We start from the raw sequence: 22,218 nt of genomic DNA on the forward strand, positions 1-22,218 counted from the left end.
GTCGGTGCTGATCCTCATCCACCGCCCCTTAAAACTGATGCTTTTCTATCCTCAACTCTAGCTTCTTCAAGTTATTGTCCTAATGGTGTTGTTTTATCCATGGAAATATTTAATCTTTTTTTGGATCAGAGTTCTGTTCTTTATGTTTCATCAGTAGTGATGGGGTACAGATGCCCAGCATGCATTGCAGTGGCAGGGCGACATTTCTTTCGATGCAAAAAATAATAAAAGAAATTGAATGAATAGTATAAAAGATGGATAATATAAACATTGCTAACACATGTTTTTTAAAGTTAATCAGGTCTCGCTTCCGCAGCATTTTGTATTATCTATTTATTATTATTAATTTTTTTCTTTTTTTTTGGCGTGTATCGTTAATCTTGATTCTTTTTTAATCAAAGAAAAGGTGGTTTAACCAAAGTTTAAGGATGTGTGACCACCATTTTTTATCCTTGGTTAATAATAGTTGAAAAGTTACATTTAAAGTAGTTTAAATGACTCATGATTGAGTCACTCAATCAAATGACTCACTCAACTTTTTCAATACACATAAGATGTATCTAACTGGACTTGAAAATATCCAATCATGGCTCATATTGGCCACATGTACAATGAGAAGTTATCATTAAGTTTAGCTAATGATTTGCAGTTAGTTTTTTTTTGTTCTAACCACATGCGGTGGTGGAATGTCTGCACCCTTCCCATAGATACAGTCACTTCCCTTACCATTTTTGGAATATATTTCTGTAAGCAAAATGTTAATAACTGCGTTTATTTTTGAATTAATCGAAATAATTTGTATTATTATAGTTGTTGTTTTGTAATGATTAGCCGAGATTGAAATAATAACATCTATAATAGTGGTCATGTTCAATTCAGCTGTGAAGAAGTTTATAAAAACACACAAAATGGTATTTTAAAAAGATAATACAAAACATTTGGTTTAAATGTATTCATGTATTAACCCAAATATAAAATTTCATTACTATTGATTTTAATGTCTATTAAAATAGCAATAAAAGTAAAAAATGTAAGGTTCACACATAAATACAGTGTGTATATATGTATTGAAATAATCCCACCGACACTGTTAGAATTTAAAAAACATTTCTAACAGTGTGTGAGTGACAGGCTACATGAAGCCTATTATCCTCTCTTACATCCTTAATGCAAAGTGATTTGAAAGAACACATGTTTGGTGCATTAACACAAACGGTGGCCGTACAAGGCAGTCGAGTGAAAGTCCAGCACGATAACCGCACCATTAAAACTCAACACCGACACATGGAGAACATGTCAACCATCATCGCGAGATGACGGCATCCTCTGCCACACGGTGCCAGGAATCGCTGAGCCGTGCGGATGAATCACGTCCCAAACTTTTCTTCATTATTTCTGAGTCATTGACGAACAATTCCGAATCATTAAATCAACCTTTTTATGGAGCCACGTCTGATTTATTAGTTTTGCCTAGTTGTCGAGTTTTGTCTCATTTAATGATGTTTTTTTTTTTCTGCGTGACATGTTCATCACATGTTTGTCTTGCAACAATTTTCACTTCCTGTTTACAAATTAAACTGAAAAAAAAACTTTAAAAATGCTCTTATCGGCATATTTGATTGAAGCTAGGGATAATTTATTTGAATTCACATCAAAAAAAGGTAATACAAACAGAAGCAGATAGACAATTTGTATTTCTCCGTCAACCGTCCAGAGACAGACGGCGAGGGATTCGCTGTTGTGAGACTATCAGGCCGATCTGTTGCCGTGGACACCGTCCCTAGTTGCTCTTCAAAGCCGCTGACGTCACCGCCAGCGCTCTCAACGTGATGCAGGAGGGCTGTTTTCCCTCTTCTTCCATGTTCAAGTCTCGCTCTGTCCTACCTGCAGCTGATGACCTGCACTAATCGCTTCCCCTCGTCCACGTCTAAAATTTCCCTGACACAGCCTTCAGCCTTCTGGCCGCCCTGATGACTTGCTCTTTCTCTTCTAATGCCCTAAGACTGAACACACACACCGGTCTATAGGTCAACGGCGAGGGGGTCACGCAGGGCAAAGGGAACACAAGCTTCCGTGCGTTTACGGCCGCTTCGTAAACAGTAACCCGCTCGGGTAACACACGCCGAACGTTCCTCCCACTCACTTTCCAGACGACCGCTATTAGAACATGCTTTTAACACCAGTTCAAGGTTCGATTGGAAGCTTATTTACACGATTACCTCAACCTCAAGAGGACGTTCCAGCTTTTTAAATACATTCTTTACACATAGAAGCTCTTGGACAAACAGTAAGGGGGGGTTAAAAAGTGGGCGGTTTAACAGCAAATAAATCATTAATACTATATCAAACAAGAACTTGTGGTGAAAGGCTGGAGTTTTGCATGATATTGCAAACAATTTGGCTTCCTCTTATTAAACAAAGCGATGGCTACAGAGCTATCGTCCAGGTCGAGATGACAATTTGTTTGTTCAGCAGGAGTCGCCAGTCATGGACCAGAGAACAATTTGCAAAAAACACATGAGCAATTACCATTTGAAAAAAAATATGCTTGTGAGGGACAAAGTACAAAACGCCTACATAGACAAAAATAAGTGATAACCTGATAAACACACTGACTATAAAATACACTGGCAAATGGGTCCAAACTGAAAAATGGAACAAATAATATAAACAATTGTTAACAACCTTTTTTTATATATATATATATATATATATATATATATATATATTCTCAGTAAAGGGATGAGTATTTTCTATTGAATTGGATGAATATATTGCGAATAATTATGGCGAAAACTTTTCCATGAAATCAGTTGAAAATCATTTTTCATTTTTCTTTTAATGAATGATTGCTTGAGTTGCATTTGCTGTCAAACTAATCAAGATGTCTAATCAGATTAATCATAGTTTTACTTGAAAAAAAAAAAAGAATTAATAATGTTTAAATACGATTGATTTTAAAGTGTTTGCATGAACAAACGGGTAAAGGTGAAAGGAAAGAATCACTTAAGTATTCAAACAAAACCCATTGAGCTCTCAGACAACTCTGCAGGTGGTCTGTGCTCTACTTGCTGCCCCTTAATTCTGAAAACTGGCCTTATACATTTAGTGGAAAATTGTCGAACTCTTGGAAATTGTGTTGTGTATTGGTTAGTTGCTTAATAATAATAAGAAAGAAAAGTTATAGAAATGTATGTGGATTCATCTCAACACCCCTTTTATTCTGAACTCTAAGGCTTTATTTTAATGGTAAATATCATTATAAATAGTTTGTTTTTTCCATGCCAAGAGTGGTGACCCCGTAGCAGACTGTTAAACTGTCCTAACTCAAATATTATCCGTCATTTATCTTGCATTATCCAGGGTTGTTTTTTTTTTTCAACTTAACACTTGAGTTTTCACTTGAGTTTATTGGCGACTTATCTCTCTAAAAAAAAAAAGAGCGATTAATTGGTTATTTATCAAGAGGTGCTTCGTGGCGTTCCGTCGGGAGCTCTCGAGGCCCCTCTGTCGGATTAACAGCCTCACACCGTCCAAGTGTAAAACTTACATTTTACTCCAGTTCCAGAGAAGCTGAAGTGATGAGAAACACATTCAGCACCTGTCGGCTGCTCCAGTGTCAGTGAAAGTGAATAAGTGAAGAGGGGAATGAAGTCATGACGGAGTACTAAGTTGAATCCCAATGGGGACGGTTCTGTCAGCGAGGGGTGTGTGGCGGGTTGGTGGGGGGGGGGGGGCACAGGCTGCTTCAGTCAGCTCAGCTGTGCCTCTGGGCTGAAAGCAAATACAGACTCTGCTAAACTCTGGATGAGTTTGTGCGATGTTTGCTGGAAGAGTATGCACCACCTGTTTTGTGAATACGACTCTGACGCGTGTTAAAGTGCCGGTGTTCTTGTTACCCTGGGAAAAAAGGTGTGCCGGGGACATTAACCTATGTTTTAATCTTGAGAAATAATTGCATCCTCGCAGCAGGGGAGAGGGGGGGGAGAAAAAAAAAAAAAGAAGGAATTGATAATTGTCCAGTTGCTAAGAAGCGTGACCCCGTGATGACTGTCGTCGGAATACTGAGGGATCATATGAGGGGACAGTATTTATAGAGTCGGTGAGACGTGAGTTGGATGTCTGGAGATCAGCATCAGTGTCAGTCATGACCCCGTGGTGCTGGGGTCCGCGCACACGTGCAAATGTCCTGGGATCGACAGGAATAACATGCTGTTAACAATTAGTGCTCTGCTCAGCTAATGTATATTTGATTCTCCTGATGTTGACACGGGAGCATTTTTATTCAGGGCATTAAAAATAATGCAAGTAGGTTTATTCTATTCCGTTAGATTGAAGATGTTACTAGATTCTACTCTGCTTTTAATGTCATATAATGTTTAATGGAATATTTTGGACATTGTTTTTTTATTTAATTATATTTAATTATTGCTGTTTAAAATGAATTAATTTATTCATCATCTCTAAACATTTTAGAAAACCATTTGAGACACAAGAAAAACTTTGTTGTGTAATTTAAGAACTACTTTTTAGTAAATGTTTTTATTAAAAAATACAGATTTATTTAATACATTTAATTCTCTCATTATATCCGAGTGGATCTCCACTAACAAAACCTTTGTCTACTTTGTCTAATATTATGTAAAATTATATATTTTTTTCTTTCTTTCATCATGTCACTTTGCAAATACAATATAATCTAATAATACATGAAGTTAAAATAACATTAGTGAAGAACATATGACTAATGTAATCCATATGATGGAAAAAAAACTCACAAACTCATTAAAAAGTTGGTAAAGTGGTTGATATAGTATAGAATAGATATACTTTATTTATCCCTGTTTATGTGATTATTATCAATTATATTTAATTGTGTACTTGAATTAAGTAATTACGTGAATATTTATTTCAAAATAATCTGATTTATTTTGATGAGCGTATTTTAATACGCATCTTCGTCTCTTTAGTAAGCGCTACAAAACTCTGGTGCTGTTTTGTTACCGTGGATACAGTCTGTGCACCAAACAAGTTTCTGGTTAAGAGCGTAATAGTTATTTTAGGAAAGTGTACAAAACAAATACCTCCACAGCAGGGCTGCACCTATCAAGTTTTCTACTGAAAATTCTATCAAGTAACTGGATAGAAGATAACTTTAATGATATAGACATTATTTACAAATAGAGAGAGAGAGATAATCTGATATTTCACGTCATAATAAATGAGCCATTGGTGTCATTTCAAAGTTAAACAGTTTCTTTTCACTAATTGAAAAAAAACACAAATACAAGTATTTACTGTCGTAGTGTTAGTCATTATATATATTTATATATGTGTATATATATATTTTAAGGCATAAACATTCAACTGCAAAAACCAAACATTAAGTGCATAAAAAAACATCAAAACACCAAAACGCTGAGACTGAGTTCTGGGCTGGTTTCACTGCAACAAGATGCTCCTGTGAAATTGTGTTTGACACATTTTCACTCGTTTGTTTACAAGGTAAACTTGACCAAAATACTGGTATGACATGAGTCACGTGATTACATGACTTTGGAACAAATCCAGACTTTATTTAATCTCTAAATGTAACGTACAAAAACAATTTTCATATTACAGAAGACATCAAAGCAGCAGTTACATTTTAAACAGTCGTGACTCATGCAGCATAACTTTCTATTGCTATTGTTTTGTTTCACGTTCGTCACTACATGACTTTGTCTGGACGACCCGCCCGGAGAGTCTTTGTTTGTCATGTGACTACAAACCTACTGAACAGCAGTGAGTCAGAGACGGTGTTTTCTTGTTTATAGTAATGACCGACTCTTTTTAATTTAACCAGGCAGATAAAAAAAGAAACTCACTCAACAAGAATATGCAGTATGTGATAATAGACATTGTGCATTGACACTGTTCTGACACAAGAGGGAGCCTGAAACAATATTTTCGAGCAAATATTTATCCAAATTGCACTGAAGTAAGTAATTTTTATTTGTATAGCTTTTCCAGACCAGGGTTACAAAGCACTTAAACAATCAAAACAATATTCAATAAAGTATATATTTTAAAGATCAAGATAAAACTGATAACACAACAGGAGTTCCAGAAAATCAAGGAAAAGCCTGAATAAATATAAACATCTTAAGGTGTTTCTTAAAGGAGTCAGTAGGCTCCATCACTGCTATTAAACTAAGGTCAAAATACATTATTTGAGTATTTGTATAAAGGTACATTTATAGATACTGTACGTTGGAGTAACATTTTAAGGACCAAACGAAAAGAATGTACATAAAAATAACTGTATTCCTAATAAATGTTGTCCAGAGCGCTTTTAGTTGCATGATAACTTATTTCTTGTGTTTTTTTTAGGGCCGTTGCTCCAGAGAGAACTGCAAATACCTGCACCCTCCTCCTCACCTGAAGACCCAGCTGGAGATCAATGGCCGAAACAACCTGATCCAGCAGAAGAACATGGTCATGTTGGCCCATCAGATGCAGCTGGCCAACGCCATGATGCCAGGCACGCAGCTATCACCCATGGTAAGAGGACGCACGTGTATGAGTTCACCTCAGCTGCTTCACATGGTGAGAAACTAAAAAGCTCACACAGACCTTTTCGGTAGATTTTTGACCGTTGAGCTTTGTTTCCAGCGCTCTTTCCCTGAGCTCTCATTCCTCTCCTCTACCATCCAGCCCATGTTCTCGGTGGCGCCGGGCCTGGCCACTAACGCCAGCGCCGCCGCGGCAGCTGCAGCCGCAGCCTTTAACCCCTATCTGAGTCCGGTGTCGCCCGGCTTGATGCCAACAGAGATCCTGCCCAGCACCCCGGTCCTCATGGCCTCCAGTCCCGCCGTCGGCCAAGTTCCCAACGCCGCTGCAGCCCAGAAACTGCTGAGGACGGACAGACTGGAGGTAGCTATTTGGATTTCTTTAAAATTGTCTTGTGGCGAGAGGGCACAAGGCTTCGAGAATAAACCGGCTCCTCCCTGGAAACTCTAGACCAGCCTGGTTGTTGGGTTTTCTCTCGCTGTGGGAGAGTCAGACAGGAATGATAATCAGTCTGCCACAGAAATTATATTAATGAGGGATTTAACACTGCATGTTGGATCATCTTCTGCGCCATTCGCTGGTGTTTTGAAAGTGTAATCTATATCCTCTCTCACCAGCATAAAATAAGCTTAAACTTAACCTCATAAAGATAAAATATATCATTTTTCTGCACATTAGATTAAAAATAAGTTCACATGTTTTGAGTGATGTTTTTGGTGTTTCACTGTTTACCAACAGCTACTCGTGAAACTGCATTTTTATGGTTTATTTAAACGATTTATAGTGGTTTAATTGCTGATAATTTCTGTTTGTAAGACCGAGTGTGTTTTACGAGTCTTAAGAGGCAAGAAGCAATGGAAAGATGAAGCGTAACAAGAACTGGGTTTATGAAACGTTTGCTGCCATCTAGCGGATTATAATGGAAAGTAAATGATTACGCTTTTATAAAATATATTTATTTGTTTTAGTTTCTTCTTGTTTATGGCATTAGTTTAGGTAAATATGTTGATTGGAAACGTTTTCAAAAATTCTTAGCCATTTTTGTTTTTCATTTTTTCATTTTTTTTTTCATTTCTTTTCATTTTTATTTCTATTTTCAATTTATCATTTATAATATCATACTTAGAAGTGTATATCTCTCGACTACAATCAAACATTTCTGTCAGTAATACATTTTTCAATTATTGTTTCAAATCAAACACAACTTTTTGTTTTACGTGCATTATTTACTTACCATACCTACATTTTCTCTACAGTCAAAAATTTATTTAACTGAATTATTTCAACAGTATTTATAACCTTAAAACACTTCTGCAATTAAACATTTTACAGCTAAAATATTTAATAATCACCTGATCAGACAAGATGTTATGATATTAAACTTTTACAATTTCACATCAAGGTTATTGACCCAAAACTTGAGTTTGTTATTTTTCTTTTTTTTAATCTGTATCCATGTCCTATCTTCATTTATGTGGTCAATTTACGGTATATTCCTTATATTTATTTTTGACATGTGAGCACTTGATATAAGTAAGTAGGTAAGTAATTTGTATTTGTATAGCGCTTTTCCAGACCAGGGTCACAAAGCGCTTAAACAATCAAAAACAATACTCAATAAAATATATACTTTAGAGGTCAAGATAATACTGAGAACAATGTGATGTGATCATGTCGTGGTAAAGACAATATTTCGTATTTTTATGTCTATTATCAACAGAGAAAGGTGAGTTCAGGACAAAATGTCCATGTAGATGATCTTTAAAAATGTATTTTTCTACAACAGGAGAAATTTGGGTCTGTAAAAAATAAAAAATCGGGGAGAGTTTGATCGTCTCTGATCGTCCCAGGTGTGCAGGGAGTACCAGAGGGGAAACTGCTCCAGGGGGGAGGACGAGTGTCGCTTCGCTCACCCGGCCGACAGCACCATGATCGAAACCAACGACAACACCGTCACCGTCTGCATGGACTACATCAAGGGCCGCTGCTCCAGGGAGAAGTGCAAGTACTTCCACCCGCCGGCCCACCTGCAGGCCAAAATCAAGGCCACGCAGCACCAGGTGAACCAGGCCACTGCCGCCGCAGCCATGGTGAGCTCTCGCAACACACTCACCGTCACTCACACCCGCACACATCTGTAGGGCTTTATATATTCTGTCATTGCTGCTCTCATGGGGTTTTTTTTTTTAGGAATTCTCTTTAAAGTGTACATCTGAGCGTCTTTACTTACAAAAGTGATTGTGTTCCTTCATGTTATCTCCCGCCACAAGCCGAGAGTCAGTTCCTCCTGTTTTTATTTTCTTTACTGTCTGATAGTCTCTATTGTTTTTCTTCTTCCCCCTTTATTACTTCTCTTCCTCTTGGTATTATTAAAAGACTCCATTGTGTTCCCAGTCATGTGTCATCGCACCAGTCGGCTGCACAATATCAGGAAGTCATCGTTGAACACAGAAATAATGGACACTTTATTGACATAACGTTGAATTCGTCATCGTGATAGATTCTATTTACTTAAGCGGGGACGACGATTGATGTTTTATTGATTTACAGCTCAATCTGGATTGACTTCCCTTCACAGTTTAATTGATTTAATGACATTATTAGTTCAACTATTTTTTATTTAATCTCAACATCCAGCTGATGCAAGGAAAATTCCAGATGTCTTTTAATTTTTTTTTAAAAAGTAAAACGATCTAAATTCTTATTAATAAATGACCTTTTTTAATTGTTATTTAGGGTTAATTGTATGTTAATGTTTGTTTAATGGTAGTTAGTGTTTAATTGGAGATAATAATTATAACAAAAAATAATCTATTTAGAGATATTTGTGTGACTTTTCGGGGATATTGTGCAGTCTTATGATTTTGGTTGTCCAGAAGAAAACTACTGTAGATTCTCTTCCGCTTGAATCCTTTGACTACATATTAATTTTGCTGCTTTATTTGTCTAGTGTGTGTGTTAGTAGCTACTGCAGACTGGTGGCGATTCTCGGTGGTTTAACAGTTGAACAGTAGAGCTAGTGTCCACACTGTGCATGCATTAGTCCTGTTATCCCTTTTGTATATTGCATTCCAATGATTTGTTTTTTTATTTGTTTTTGTTTTTTCTCACCTATACCCAAACTGCACTGCTGCCCCCATGATGCACCTCTGCTTGCTGGTTTATGTTAATGCGCTTGACCCCCCATTGGCCCATTGCCATCATGTGCTCGCTGCCTGCTAATTAAGACTCAGTCGGCTGTCAAATCACTGAAGCGACCCCTCGACGCAACCTTTGACCTGGTACTATGACCTTTCACCTTTTAGCTTGGCATGTGGCTTTGATGTAGAGCAGTGTTTTAACCAAGTGTGTCTTAGTCGTTTGTGTCTCTGTTTCGGTGCAAAGTCTGTCTTTATTTTGGTTTTTATTTCCTCCTGTTTACCTGTTTTTTTTAAGAGCTTCAAAATGAAATGATTGTAGTTTTTGGGTCAAAAAAAACAAAGCAAAACTACTTACAAATAATAAGCGAAAGTTCAAAAAGACTTCTGGGCTACAATCATTTCACCTCTGGCTTGTTTAACAAAGGTTAGTGAGGGAAAAGGGAAGAAGAGCTTTTCGTGTAACGCCTGCCTTGCTTCTGTCCGGTGTCGGTGTTCGTGCAGCAGATTAATCTTTGTGCACGTGTGTGTCGCATGTCAGGTGGAAAGGGGGCGGGGCTGAGAGGAACTTTCAGGGGTGATTGCACATGTATAGAATTGACCGTTCAACTGATGGTTCACTCCACCAAACCACCCTTTAGAAAAATGGCGTCAAGTCCATTTTTGGCATTTGTCGTCCCCCCCACCCCTGAGAGTGAACCATCACTTAAACATGGCTTACACAGTTTATCATGGAGCTAGCAGTGCAGCCTCCCTTTTTCTCTGTGCTTCCTTCCTGTTCCTACTGTCGTCAGCAGCTGTCGTAGTTTAATGCTTGCTTCGATCTCATCTATAGTCAGTCAAAGCTCAGTTACCACTGATGGATTAAAGCTTGTTTAGCGTTTAGCCGCAGTAGGGCATCATGCTTGTGTAGTACTTGTGTCAGGTCGCTGCTTGCTTGCTACTGATGATATTTTTGTTGTACAAAAAAAAAGGATGTTTTTTTTTAAAGCTGTTCCTATGATGTTCGCTAACTATTTTTCTTGTTTTCTTTTGTTTTCACCTCTCTTCTAATCCCCACACGCTTTCTCCATCGTTCACTTTTGTGGCGGGGCAGGGCATCGCCCCTAGTGTAATGGCGCCCCTGCCAAAGAGGGCAGCCCTGGAAAAAGCCAACGGAGCCTCTGCCATGTTTAACACCGGCATGCTCCAGTACCAACAGGCCCTGGCCAGCATGCAGTTCCCCCAGCAGGCCGCTTTCCTCCCATCAGGTAGGGTTCCAAAGCAAACCACGGCTAGAGTTTGACCACACAGACGACGCCTTGAGTGACTCTGGCTGTGGTTGGAAAAGAGGATGGTGGTTTTTTTTCTGCGCTAGCAATATTGTAATAGTGGTGAAACTGGGCTTGAATCTCATTTGCTTCTTCTTCAAATGAACATCCTAGCTCTTAACAAAACCCTCTTGAATAATTCAATCATGTTCTGTACTTGTTGGAGCTGGTGGTCAAGTATGAAATGAGAGGAAATGACAACCTAACACAAGAATTATTAATGATATCGAATAACTGGGATTGACTTTGCTCAGCAAAGCCAGCTGATATTTAATATTTAAATGCAAAATATGAGGCTCAGTTTTATATTTTATAGTTTAAACAGTGGTTTGACGCAAAATAATTTAAAAAAAAAAGTAGAAAAATAATAAAAACTAATAAAAAAGAAGAAAAATATTAGTTTTTTCTCTATGGAAGTAGATCCGCGCCAACAGATTATTAAATGGTTGAATTTAACATTTTAAATGTTTGAAGTGTTGTATTATTTTAAGTACTTCATTTTTTTAAATAAACATTCAATAATCTCTATATTGAAAGTTTGAATTCGTTTTTTTATTGAATAATTGAATTACATTTTTAAATGAATACATTTTATTTTACATGTAGAGTTTGATACTTTTTCTATTCAATATTTTTTAATTCGTAGCATCATAAATGATATGTTAACTGTGGGTGGAATACATCCACTAGAAACACTAAAAGGGTACTGAGCTTTCCATGAAGAAATTAAAGTTTCAACATTTGAAATTCAATACTATGATGGCACTGATATACTTTGCTACTTTCTCCATGTTTCTTATTTGTAATCATTAAAAAATTAGCGATTTTGACATGATATTATTAATTTAAAATGTATATTTTTGTACGGGACTTATTGATGATGTGCAGTGGATTAATGATAAAACTAGAATATTGTACTATTTGAATTTCCGCTACTTGATGTCTTGAATTCCTCTTAAATCTTGTTAAAATGCAAAGAATATTTCGATTGAAAGTCTGATTAAGAAAATGTTGTGTGAGACATGAGGCTGGTACACAAAAAGAAAACTGAGATGCTTGGGTATTATTATGTGCTTGGTATGGCAGTGCATGACGACTATCTATCCCTAAATAATGGCTTCATAATATCTAACTTTGGAAGAAAGTGTAACAGATGTGGGATCTGCTACTTGTTTTCATGCAACTGAGCTTTGGCTGGATCTTTGGTGACCATGGATTCTTATTGTCCTTCATTGGTACCAAATTGAGCTTCTTGCTTCCAACAGTTGAACATTATTTTGGGTGACATACTTTTAGGCGACGGTTCCATTGCAGACTCACGACTATCACTCTGCGATCAATCTCAACGATATTAACCTTTTTTTTGTTTTGTTTTACCACCTTATCTCTCCCCTCACTCTAACGATCCTTGTGATGGGCTGTTATGATTTCTCTCCCCTATCCAATCCACTTCCTGTTGCACTGCATGATGGGCAGGCTCAATATTGTGCATGACACCCGGGGCCAGCGTTGGTAGGTTCCAGCTTTTCCTCCTTTTTACTTCTGTGTTAGCCTCGATGTCTGTGACTCGCATGTCGTCCACGTCTAACCAGCAAAAGCTAAAGCTATTCTGTGAGTGTGAGCGTCACGACGATCTATAGAACATTCTGATCCAGGGTCAGCTGGTGTGCCAGTGTATTATTATATATTTGTTTAGTAAAGTCTGAGTATACTGAAAATACTTTATTGTTGCATGTGTTGAGACATTTTAAGATGAGTTGTTTGTATTCATTATTTATTTACACATTATTTAGGTCCATAAGATTGTTTACAAATTGGTTCAGGTAGTTCGTAAAGTTTTAGCTCAAAATACAGAGTATATTTATCTGTCAAGCGATATTTAACACTTCTTGAATTACTGTGTCATTAAAGAGAGTATTTCTGAGTTGAATTGACTTCTTGTACTGTGGTTTTCCTCATGCTTAACTTGGCTTCTGGCTGATCTAATTCAACACCTGTTTTAAAACAGAATGTTTGAGAGAGTTCAATTTGCCCCCCCCCCGCCCTCCCGTCTCATCTGCCTCCAACCTGGTGCTCGGTTTTCTGTCTCCACTTCGAGTAAACACGTCGACTCAGGTTGACTCGAGGTTCTAACGTGCTCCAGTTACAAATGTAAACCAGATGATTCCAGGAACCCGAACCCCTGGCCCGAGCTAATCCATCTGACACTTGTAAGTTCAGCTTTAATAGGGCTTCTGTGTGGAACAGCAGCTTTTTAATTAAACCTCTTACGTGGGCGTCTGAAAATAGTTCATCCCAGTTTGCATCGGAGATGAAGGTTCCTTCTCTTGTCCTCGGATGTTCGAGTGAGACCCTTAATGTAGACTTTTAGTGCGGCCTGGTCTACTGTTCACTCTCCTTGACACCAACATGGTCTGTTGGTTTGATGGTGAGATACATCATTATCCTGCGGAGACACCAATGGCCTCAGGTGAACCATCCCACTCCTGACACCATTTGTTCACAAGTTTTAAAACTAGTCTACAGGGTAAGCCCTGTAGACTAGTTTTTAAAACTCGTTTTTCCATGAAAAATTATCCACACTGTTAGGACAGTTATGTGATAGAATGGGCAAGTTTTTTGATTTAACACAAATCACTCTGTGGACTAGAAACATTGAGATTTCATTACAATAAAATACAGAGATTCTCCTTTGTCAGAGTTAGACAAAGTGCCATTTAGGGGCCACAAGTTGTCCTTTGATAGTGTATTTATGTGTCCCTCGTGAAGTCAGAGTTAAACTAAAAAATGAATCATTGAGATTTTCCTGGTACAGTGAACTAAAATCTATTTTTTATTTTTGTTTGTTGAGAATTTTAGGTCCACTTATCCCATTTTTTTTTTTAAACTAAATAATACATATATTTATCTACCTATTATCTAGTTAAAATGAATGTGTTCTGCTCAGAATTAAGTATATTTATTGTTTATCCCAGATATTAACAACTTACATATAAACTCTTCAATTATTAATTGAAATTCACATCTTGAAATGTTGTAATAAAAAAGCTTCAGTGTATAATAATTATTGTTTTAGCTCATTTCTTAATGTCTTTGCAAAGTCACAGTTTTTATTTACATTTACAGAATTTAATTACATTGTATTCCCACATTAATACGCCTTGTTCATACCTTGTGGTTTGACACTGCATTTTCCACTGTTGTCCTACAAAGTAAAAGATTTAAACAAGTCACACAAACTCAGTTTTGACACATTCAAAAAGTACAATTAAAATGTCTTACCAAGTTTAATGCTTTCTAAATATTTAAGTAAGTCATATTATTTGAAATACAAACATGTACCTTACAAATTATTTCAAAGTATTAGAACAGCCTGCCATATATGTGGTACAGAGGCGTATTGATAACCAGGATGGCTTAAAAAATACATTTAAAATGTTTCTTTTGTTGTGAAGCTACTCAATGGCTATGATTTGATAACGGCACTAAACGGCAGAGGCTTCTAAAACCTGCTTTTTTTCCAGGGTAAAACCAAAAAAAAGGATTAATCTTTTTTTCCCCAAGTCATTCAAAAACGCTTGCTGTTTGACCTCTGTGCCCTGCACAAATTTCAATAGCAGTGGTGAGAGGTGTCGGGTTCCTGACCCCCGTGTCGGGTCCATATCATAACCTCACGTTAATTGTCCACTGAACTCTACTCGACGTGATCATCGTCATCCTGCTATTGTTTTGCCGTCCAGACGCACAAATATTGACACACATTGTGGCGTGTGTTCCCACACGGCAGCATGCAGGCGGAAGTTAGGGGGCGCAGGTCAAATTGAATCTCTCTCTCGCTCTCTGTTTTTTTTATTTCCTCGTCCGTCTCCCTGTCTGTGCCTGGTGTGAATGTGGCTCCACTGCTCCTTACATGTATTATTGCTTACATGATTTTCCCTCCGAAAAAGTTCCCATGATGCACGGTGGTACTCCAGTCACTGTGTCTGCAGCCACCTCATCTGCCACAAGCGTTCCCTTCGCAACTGCCTCCACCAATCAGGTTTGCACCTTTATGGCCTCACTTGTCTCGAAACCTGTCTCCCTCTGTCTCCCAGTATTTGCACTTGAACCAAATGGGAATGCTCGTGTCTTGTAGCCAGGGGTGGGGTTTTCGCTCCATTTCCACTCCTTCTTGTTGGCCTTCACAAGAGTCCAACAACGATTGACTTTAATTTGTCTTTTTAAAAAAATGCTCTGTATCTGTGTCCTCATTGTAACCTCAATTTTTGTCCTTTCCCATTTTGAGGACTCTTCCTTATCAAAGTTGACTACCAACGAATACATGCAATTGGTATGTATACGGTAGTTGTTTTGTTTATTATTTGTTCCCATTTTCGAGCCACCTGCACAGCTTCTGCTCTCTGTGCCTTCGGTGCTTTGGCGTTTTTTTGATTTGATTTCCTCTTTTTTCTGCTGCTGCTTTCAGCACATAAGAGAAGAACTTTACTCAGATGTAGGGTCTGTTTGGAAAGAGAGCAGGTATTGCCCCCCCGAGGCGTGCAGGTCAACAACATGGAGAGCATAGATTTGCATGGGGTACCACCTCACTGACACCCAACCTTTCTTTTATTGCGACCCCTTAACTCCCCTTCCTCCCTTCTACCTCCCCTGCTGTTCAGCTTCATGAACCCTTTAACTGATGCGTCACGTCAGGATTGTGCCAAGTAGCTTCTTTTCTCCTCGGTCATCTTCATCCTTTTTTTTTGTTGTTCTTTTCCTGCCAAGAAGCGATTCCAATGTGATCTTCTATGCTGACGACTTGGCTGAAGCTTCTTAGGAATGCCTTGTTTGATCCACTGTCTGTTGTCCGCCCGCAGATTCCAATAATATCTGCAGATCATCTGAGTAGTCACAAGTACTTGACTCAAATGTAGTTCCTCCGGAGAACAGTGAGTTTCTTTTTTCTTATTCCTTCCAATCTCTCCATCTCTAAACTTCTTATCAAAGTTTATCAAATGTTAATAATAAAAAGGAGTGCCACAGGGGTCGATCATTGGACCGTTGTTGTTTAACTTAGTTCTACATTTTAAAGTGTGTTTACTGTGAAGATTGAAATGAATATTTTTTGTTCCTCTAGTTTTATTACTTCCTTACATCGAAACAAACTAATACTTTTTTTTCGAGATATAAAACTGATGTATGAATGTCTACATTTAGCTTTTGTGTGTGTTTGATGTGAACAGTGTAGAAGAACAATTGTTTTAGTGTGTTCAAGCAAAGTGTGGTTATTAATTGAGTGGACAAATTACAATTATAATCAGTTGTTTTAAAAACGTATTACAATTAATGGAGTCCCACAAGGTTCAATCTTTGGACCGTAGCTGTTTATTTAAGCTCATTGTGGCTGCATTAAGTACATTAACTGGTGTATGTGTCTGACATACACACACATTCATATGTTCTCATGTCGGTCTAAGTCAGTTTTGATGTCGTCTTGATTTATGAGGGGTAATGGCCTCTGAAAATGGAAAGGACCTGCTTAATAAACGGATAAATGCTACAAATGTGATCCCAGTCGTGCTTAACCAGGTTGTATTAGTCATTTTGGATTTCAAGTTTTCCAAAAGACAGAACAATGCAGCGGAAACGTAAACACAGGACATGCCAACACTTCTGACGTTTTTGTAGATTTTATTGGCGCAGAAAATAAGTGTTTTCAGGATGTAGAGACACTGTTCCAAAACTCACATTAAACACAGCGATCAAATCTGGGTGAACATTTTTAAACACCTTTTAAAGCATCATATCATCACATTCTGACTATTATTATTGTTTTTACATTTTCTAGAATTTGCTTTAATTTTGATTTATTACCAAGAAGAGAAAACCAATAACTGAGACAAGAATTTACATTTTCTTTATAAACAAATGTGCTTATGGCAACTTGAGTTTCCACGACATTGTAGTTACACTTTTCCTGACACTGGAGGGAGCTAGAAACAATATTTTGAATTTACATGTGGACGCTTAAATTGTGGTTGTTTTTAATCATCAAATATTAACTTATTAATGAATATGTAATTGCTGGATCATGCTTTTTGATATCTATATTAAGAAATAGGCATTATTATTTACAAAATATTATAACTAAATTAAATTAACTGGTTCATCACATCAGCTAAATTAATTTAGATTTTTATGTTACACTGGTAGATTTTCAGAATAAAAGTCAAATGATTGTGGTGTAGCTGGATTAATGATGAGTTTGTTTGATGAAAGTGTGTTTCAGCTTTTATTTGTATGACTCTGTGATTCATGTACTTTTGCCTGTAGGTGTGTCTGTGACCTTTAATTATATTTGCAGACAAAAGTGTGTTTGTCTGTATTTGTTCTCCTTCTCTGTGTGTTTTGTTAGCTTGTTTAAAAATCGTTCCTCAACTTGCCTCTGACGTCGCCTCCTCCTCCCTCTCTGTCCTTCCAGATCAAAACGAATGTGTGATGGCAGCGTCCACGCCAAAACAGTTCAGCCTTTTATCCACACGAACCTTCAGAATGTTTAGCCGCCGGGACGAGGAGAGTCTCTCGCCAGAATGTCTCATCGAACACCCGCCCCGATCCCGTTCAGTCCTCCCAACATATCAAGAAGACAAAAAAATTTCGACGTCCGGCCTGAGAGACGGGACAAAAAGCGTTCGCGACACGGCACTCAATTTTTAGTTTTTCTCGGAATCATTTGCGTTTCTCAGAAGGTGACACGGCGCTGGCACGTTAGAAGACCAAGGTTTTTATGATTCTTTGATAATTAGCCATATTTCATAGTTTACAAGCACCTTGACTTTAAATTGACTTCTGGAAGGCACAAACTTTTTTGCAGGAATTTTTGGCCAAAAATACTGGGGGGCGTGTGTGTACAGTATTGTTTTTAGAGATGCTAGTGAAACTAGATGTTTGAAATGAGGGTCTCGGACATATGAATGTTCTCGGTAAACCAACATACCTGTGTACCTTTTTTTTTTTCTTTTTTTTTTGGCCAGGTCTCACCTTGTCACGTGCCATCAAGGTCATGCAGCTCCAACCAGAGTGTTATCTCAGCAGTGTTATTTGTTTACCCAGGGTGAAAGTTTTCTTTTGTATGGCTCTTTTGTGTTTTTATCAGGATTTTTTGAGTCTTTTATTATCGGTTTTAATTGAAAGAGTTGAGGGTTATTATTGGTTTTATAATGTTTTTTTGTTTTTTTTTTTCCTTCTAAACTTTAAGAAAAAGAAAAAAAAAAAAAAGAAAGGCGTGTGTTTTTAAAGTTGGTTTTATACCTCTTTTTAGTTTTGTTTCTGTTTTCGGATCCAGACGTCGCTCCAGTCCGTCGACTCTAAACCCTGGCGATTTCCTTTCATATCGAACCTCCTCTTGTGAAGAGCGAGATCCGCTGTCGATTGCGACGACTTTAGAGGAAAAAAAAAAAGACAAAAAGTAGGTCATTTAAAAAAAAAAAAAAAACCACATGTGCACTTGAACTATTGTCTGCTTGTTTCAATCCTGAGAGAAGCTTCACTCGTCTGCGTAAACCAAAGCACAGTCTCATCTCCAAGGGTTACAGCGTCATCGAAAAACAAAATAATCCCGATATAATCCCGTAGTTTCTTGCCTCACGAAGCCTTAGAGCGAAGGTCCTAGACCCGTCAAATGTAATCCGATCACCACGCAGGTATATAAACCCACGAAACCACCAACGATCTTTTGTTTTTTTCTCACTTTGTGTTTGTGTTCAAGAAACAATAACTCTTAAAAAATCATGTGTTACTTAAGGATTTCTGGGCCTCTCTCTCTCCGTAGGCCCGTAGTTGTAGATTTCTCTCTTTTTTCGCCTTACTATATATTACTTGACGACTTCGATATAGCCTTGTTAGACTTTTTTCAGTTAGAAGAATAATACTCTGTCGCGTCAATATCCACTTCGTTCATAGAGCTGGACGTGTCTCCGTTGACATCGCCGGGTTGTTTTGTCGAGCTCCTTGTACACGAGATCTCTTCGAGGACGACAACCTGAATGTTTCAACCAGCTTTTTTTTTTTTTCGTGTTAAGATATATTGTATGAAAGTATAGATTGTCCATGTTTTTTTTTTAGAATATAGTTGTTTTCTACTGTATCCATTTCAACAAAAAAATATATATATGTACTTACGTTTGAATATTTCTTAAGTTTGCCCTGAATGTCAGGCCAAAACGAGCAGTGAGACGGACGGGTGTGTTTATACGAGCTGGAGACTTTTTTCCAATAACGGCTGAAGTCGAGAGCGAGAGAGAAACGAAATAAATGCTGCAGATCATGAGTTCGAAACCTAAGGGACGAAGGTTGACTTTTTGCACTTCTGTATATAGTCAAATGAACAGAGAAAAAAAAAAATGTGTATCATAATGAGATATTATTTTGAATAAGAAAAAAAAAAGATCTATAATTATAAGGAATTTTGTTAGATTAATTTAAATCGGTAAATTAGATGAACCAGCTAAAAATTGCTTGCAAAGTTTAAGGCACTAGTTTCTTGGCCGATGCATTCAGAGAAAGCTACGCGCGCGTTTTCTTGTTTTTTGTCTTATTTTATCAGGCGGCTGACGTCGCCGGGGGAATGTTGCCGGGGAGTAAATATCCTTATGTCATGCTGACTCCATCCACTCACGTGATGCCATCGACTTACTGCTGCACCGTCATGACCTTTGACAGCCCGGCTCTAAAGTTTAGGACCATACCAAGATTAGAAGGTTTCCATGTGTTTCAGTTTAGCCGATTTAAAAAAATATATATATGTTCAAAAATCTGATCTAATCTAGGTTAGGTTAGGTAGAACTTTATTTGTTTTTTTTCCAAATTATCCACAGCAAATACAGCAATTTTTCATAAAAAATCATCAAAATAAGAACAAGAACAAAGAGAAAGAAGAAGAGAAGTCTAAAGATAAAGATAAAGAACATAATCTAATTGAAGAAAATATGTGCAAATTTTTAATTATTTTTGGTATCATTCCTGGATAATACGTTGCATTACGTTTTTAAATAATAAGAACTAGATTGTTTTTGTTTTAACTTCTAAAAATATATACTAAATGACAGAAAAATGGATAGAAATGTAAACATTCCAAAATTAAATTTTTAATTGTCATCATTTTAAGCAGAAATAAATGAAAAAGTAGTTTGATGACGAGAAAAATTTGTCTTAAAAAACGAAATATATACAATTCATTTTGTTTTAATTAAAAGAAACTGACTTGTATCTAAATTCAATGATTAAAAATGAAGACAAAATTAAAAAGTAATCGAATTTATGTGTGTAAAACATTTAAACACGATTGAAGAAACGCACAAAAATAAATAGTGGAAAATGTAGTTTAAACATGCAAAAGTCATAATGTTACAGGAGAAACGATACAGTTAATTAAATAAAAGTTAATGACCAGTGATCGTTTAAAAATACTCAACGTTGAGTACAATAGAAAAGAAAAATCAATACTATTTTCTTTTTTTTAAATAATAGATAAAAGTGTCTTTAAATAATTGCAACAAAAAATGGTTTTGTGAGCCAATAACAAGCTTAAAAATTAAAGTAAAATAAATGCCGTACATTTATCATTTCATTTCGTCTTGTGGTCCAGACAGGAGCTTTAAAACATTGATCTTAACTTTCTGACTTGTATGGTCCCAAACTTTAGGCTGAGACTGTTCCTTTTTTTTATCCGACTGCATGTAAGAGTATAAAAAATAGTCATGACTAGCTTTATAAAGAAAGATTCAGATGTCAGAAAACACCAACACGCTTTATATTCCAACAGAAAATACACACCGGTTACTTCTCTCATATTACTCCGGACATCGGAATATTTCCTGGTGTTCTTTTCACGGGATAATAAACTAGTCGATATTTACAGACTCACTCATGGATGTGCACTCAGCAGGCGAAGGACCACCAAAATGCAGAATTAGTCTTCAAATGAATGTAACATGTCGGTCGCCACGTGTCCGACCGTCGCTATCGAAACCAAAGCACCGTAATACCTAAAATAGACGTGCAGTCTGATCGCTCTTCCCTGCTGGGGGCACACGTGTCGCTTTAACTGCTTTTTTTAAAAACATTTTGATTTCTACTTGTAAGTGCAACCACCTATGTATTTGCTAACTGTTGCCACAGAGATGTCAGGTTTGTTTATGCACATTTAACTGTTGCCATAAATGACTCTTGCTGTATGGATGATTAAAAAAAAAAAAAAACTAAATAAAAGAATATTTGATTTGCTCATGCAACACACATGTGGTCATGTTTTTGCTTTCCTCAACCCCGCACCTCATTTTGTCGTCGCTCTGGATCGACTGGTTGTGCGTCAGGTACTTCTTGATAATTATAAGATTATAAGATTTTTGATAATAACATAAGTAATAACATTCTGGGTCAAGTTTATTTTTAGTTATTGACAAAAAAACAAGAGTATCTTTGATATGTATGACTTTAGCTGTTATAAAATGGTTAACCACTGAATAAAAATGGATATAAATGAAGGATATGGGATGAAAATGTTACATTGCGCCATTTCTATGAGGCAGAAACCTTCATATAACCCGACTAGGTACGTTTTGACCGGACTGGGTGTTGTACTTATTACAATTCCATTTTAGATTTATAGTATGTGAATGATACGTGTGATGTCTTTGTCACGTTACGACAAAACTATGAACCAATAAGTCTGTTCTCATCCCCAAAAGAAACTTTTTAATCTTTGAAATACACAAAGCAAAAAGAAAGCAAATCACAACCGTTTTAGTCTTTCGTCTCGTAGTACAAGAATCTTTTTGTTCTCTACGAACAGGTTCTCGATTCAAAGCCAATAATTATGGTTAACAAAGGGAACCAATAACTCGTAATAACGTAGAAAAACAACTGTCAAAACCCTAAACTTTTTTTGTAATTTATTGTTTGATCCAAGGGTTTGTAAAAATCAGATTTGGGGTTAATAGCTGGGGAACCAATTTATGGATATACTTCCTGTATTTTTGTTTATTTAGACTATGTCTTTATCTTTTCCTAACCTATGGTTCTAATAAATATGGCCGCCGTCCTTAGTTATTATCAAAACACTCTTCTTTATCACTCAATCTTGTTCCATCTTCAAACACTATCCACAAATTGCTTGAATGTTTCGTTCACAACTTCTCTTCCCATTACAAAGCGTTTGGGCCACTGAGGATTATCGGAAC

The 22,218-nt window shown here is 37.0% G+C and overlaps 1 protein-coding gene across 17 annotated transcripts in view; it reads left to right on the forward strand.

The window, feature by feature from the left end:
* Positions 1-21,266, forward strand: part of mbnl1 (muscleblind-like splicing regulator 1) — a 51,331-nt gene extending 30,065 nt beyond the window's left edge. For 4 of the 17 annotated variants that reach the window (XM_087811200.1, XM_087811198.1, XM_087811201.1 and 1 more), the window contains exons 3-12: positions 6,373-6,588; positions 6,655-6,915; positions 8,403-8,642; positions 9,780-9,833; positions 10,786-10,939; positions 12,476-12,511; positions 14,947-15,038; positions 15,285-15,329; positions 15,856-15,927; positions 17,460-21,266. In XM_087811200.1, the coding sequence (XP_087667326.1) occupies positions 6,373-6,588; positions 6,655-6,915; positions 8,403-8,642; positions 9,780-9,833; positions 10,786-10,939; positions 12,476-12,511; positions 14,947-15,038; positions 15,285-15,329; positions 15,856-15,912 (1,155 nt within the window). In that variant the 3' untranslated portion in view covers positions 15,913-15,927; positions 17,460-21,266. The remainder of the gene's footprint in view (positions 1-6,372; positions 6,589-6,654; positions 6,916-8,402; positions 8,643-9,779; positions 9,834-10,785; positions 10,940-12,475; positions 12,512-14,946; positions 15,039-15,284; positions 15,330-15,855; positions 15,928-17,459) is intronic. The other 13 variants (XM_087811202.1, XM_087811204.1, XM_087811209.1 and 10 more) reach the window with 13 other exon arrangements.
* The last annotated feature ends 952 nt before the right edge of the window (positions 21,267-22,218 follow it).

This window comes from Callionymus lyra, chromosome 16 (genome assembly GCF_982586985.1).
Source record: "Callionymus lyra chromosome 16, fCalLyr1.hap1.1, whole genome shotgun sequence".
NCBI lineage: Eukaryota > Metazoa > Chordata > Actinopteri > Syngnathiformes > Callionymidae > Callionymus > Callionymus lyra.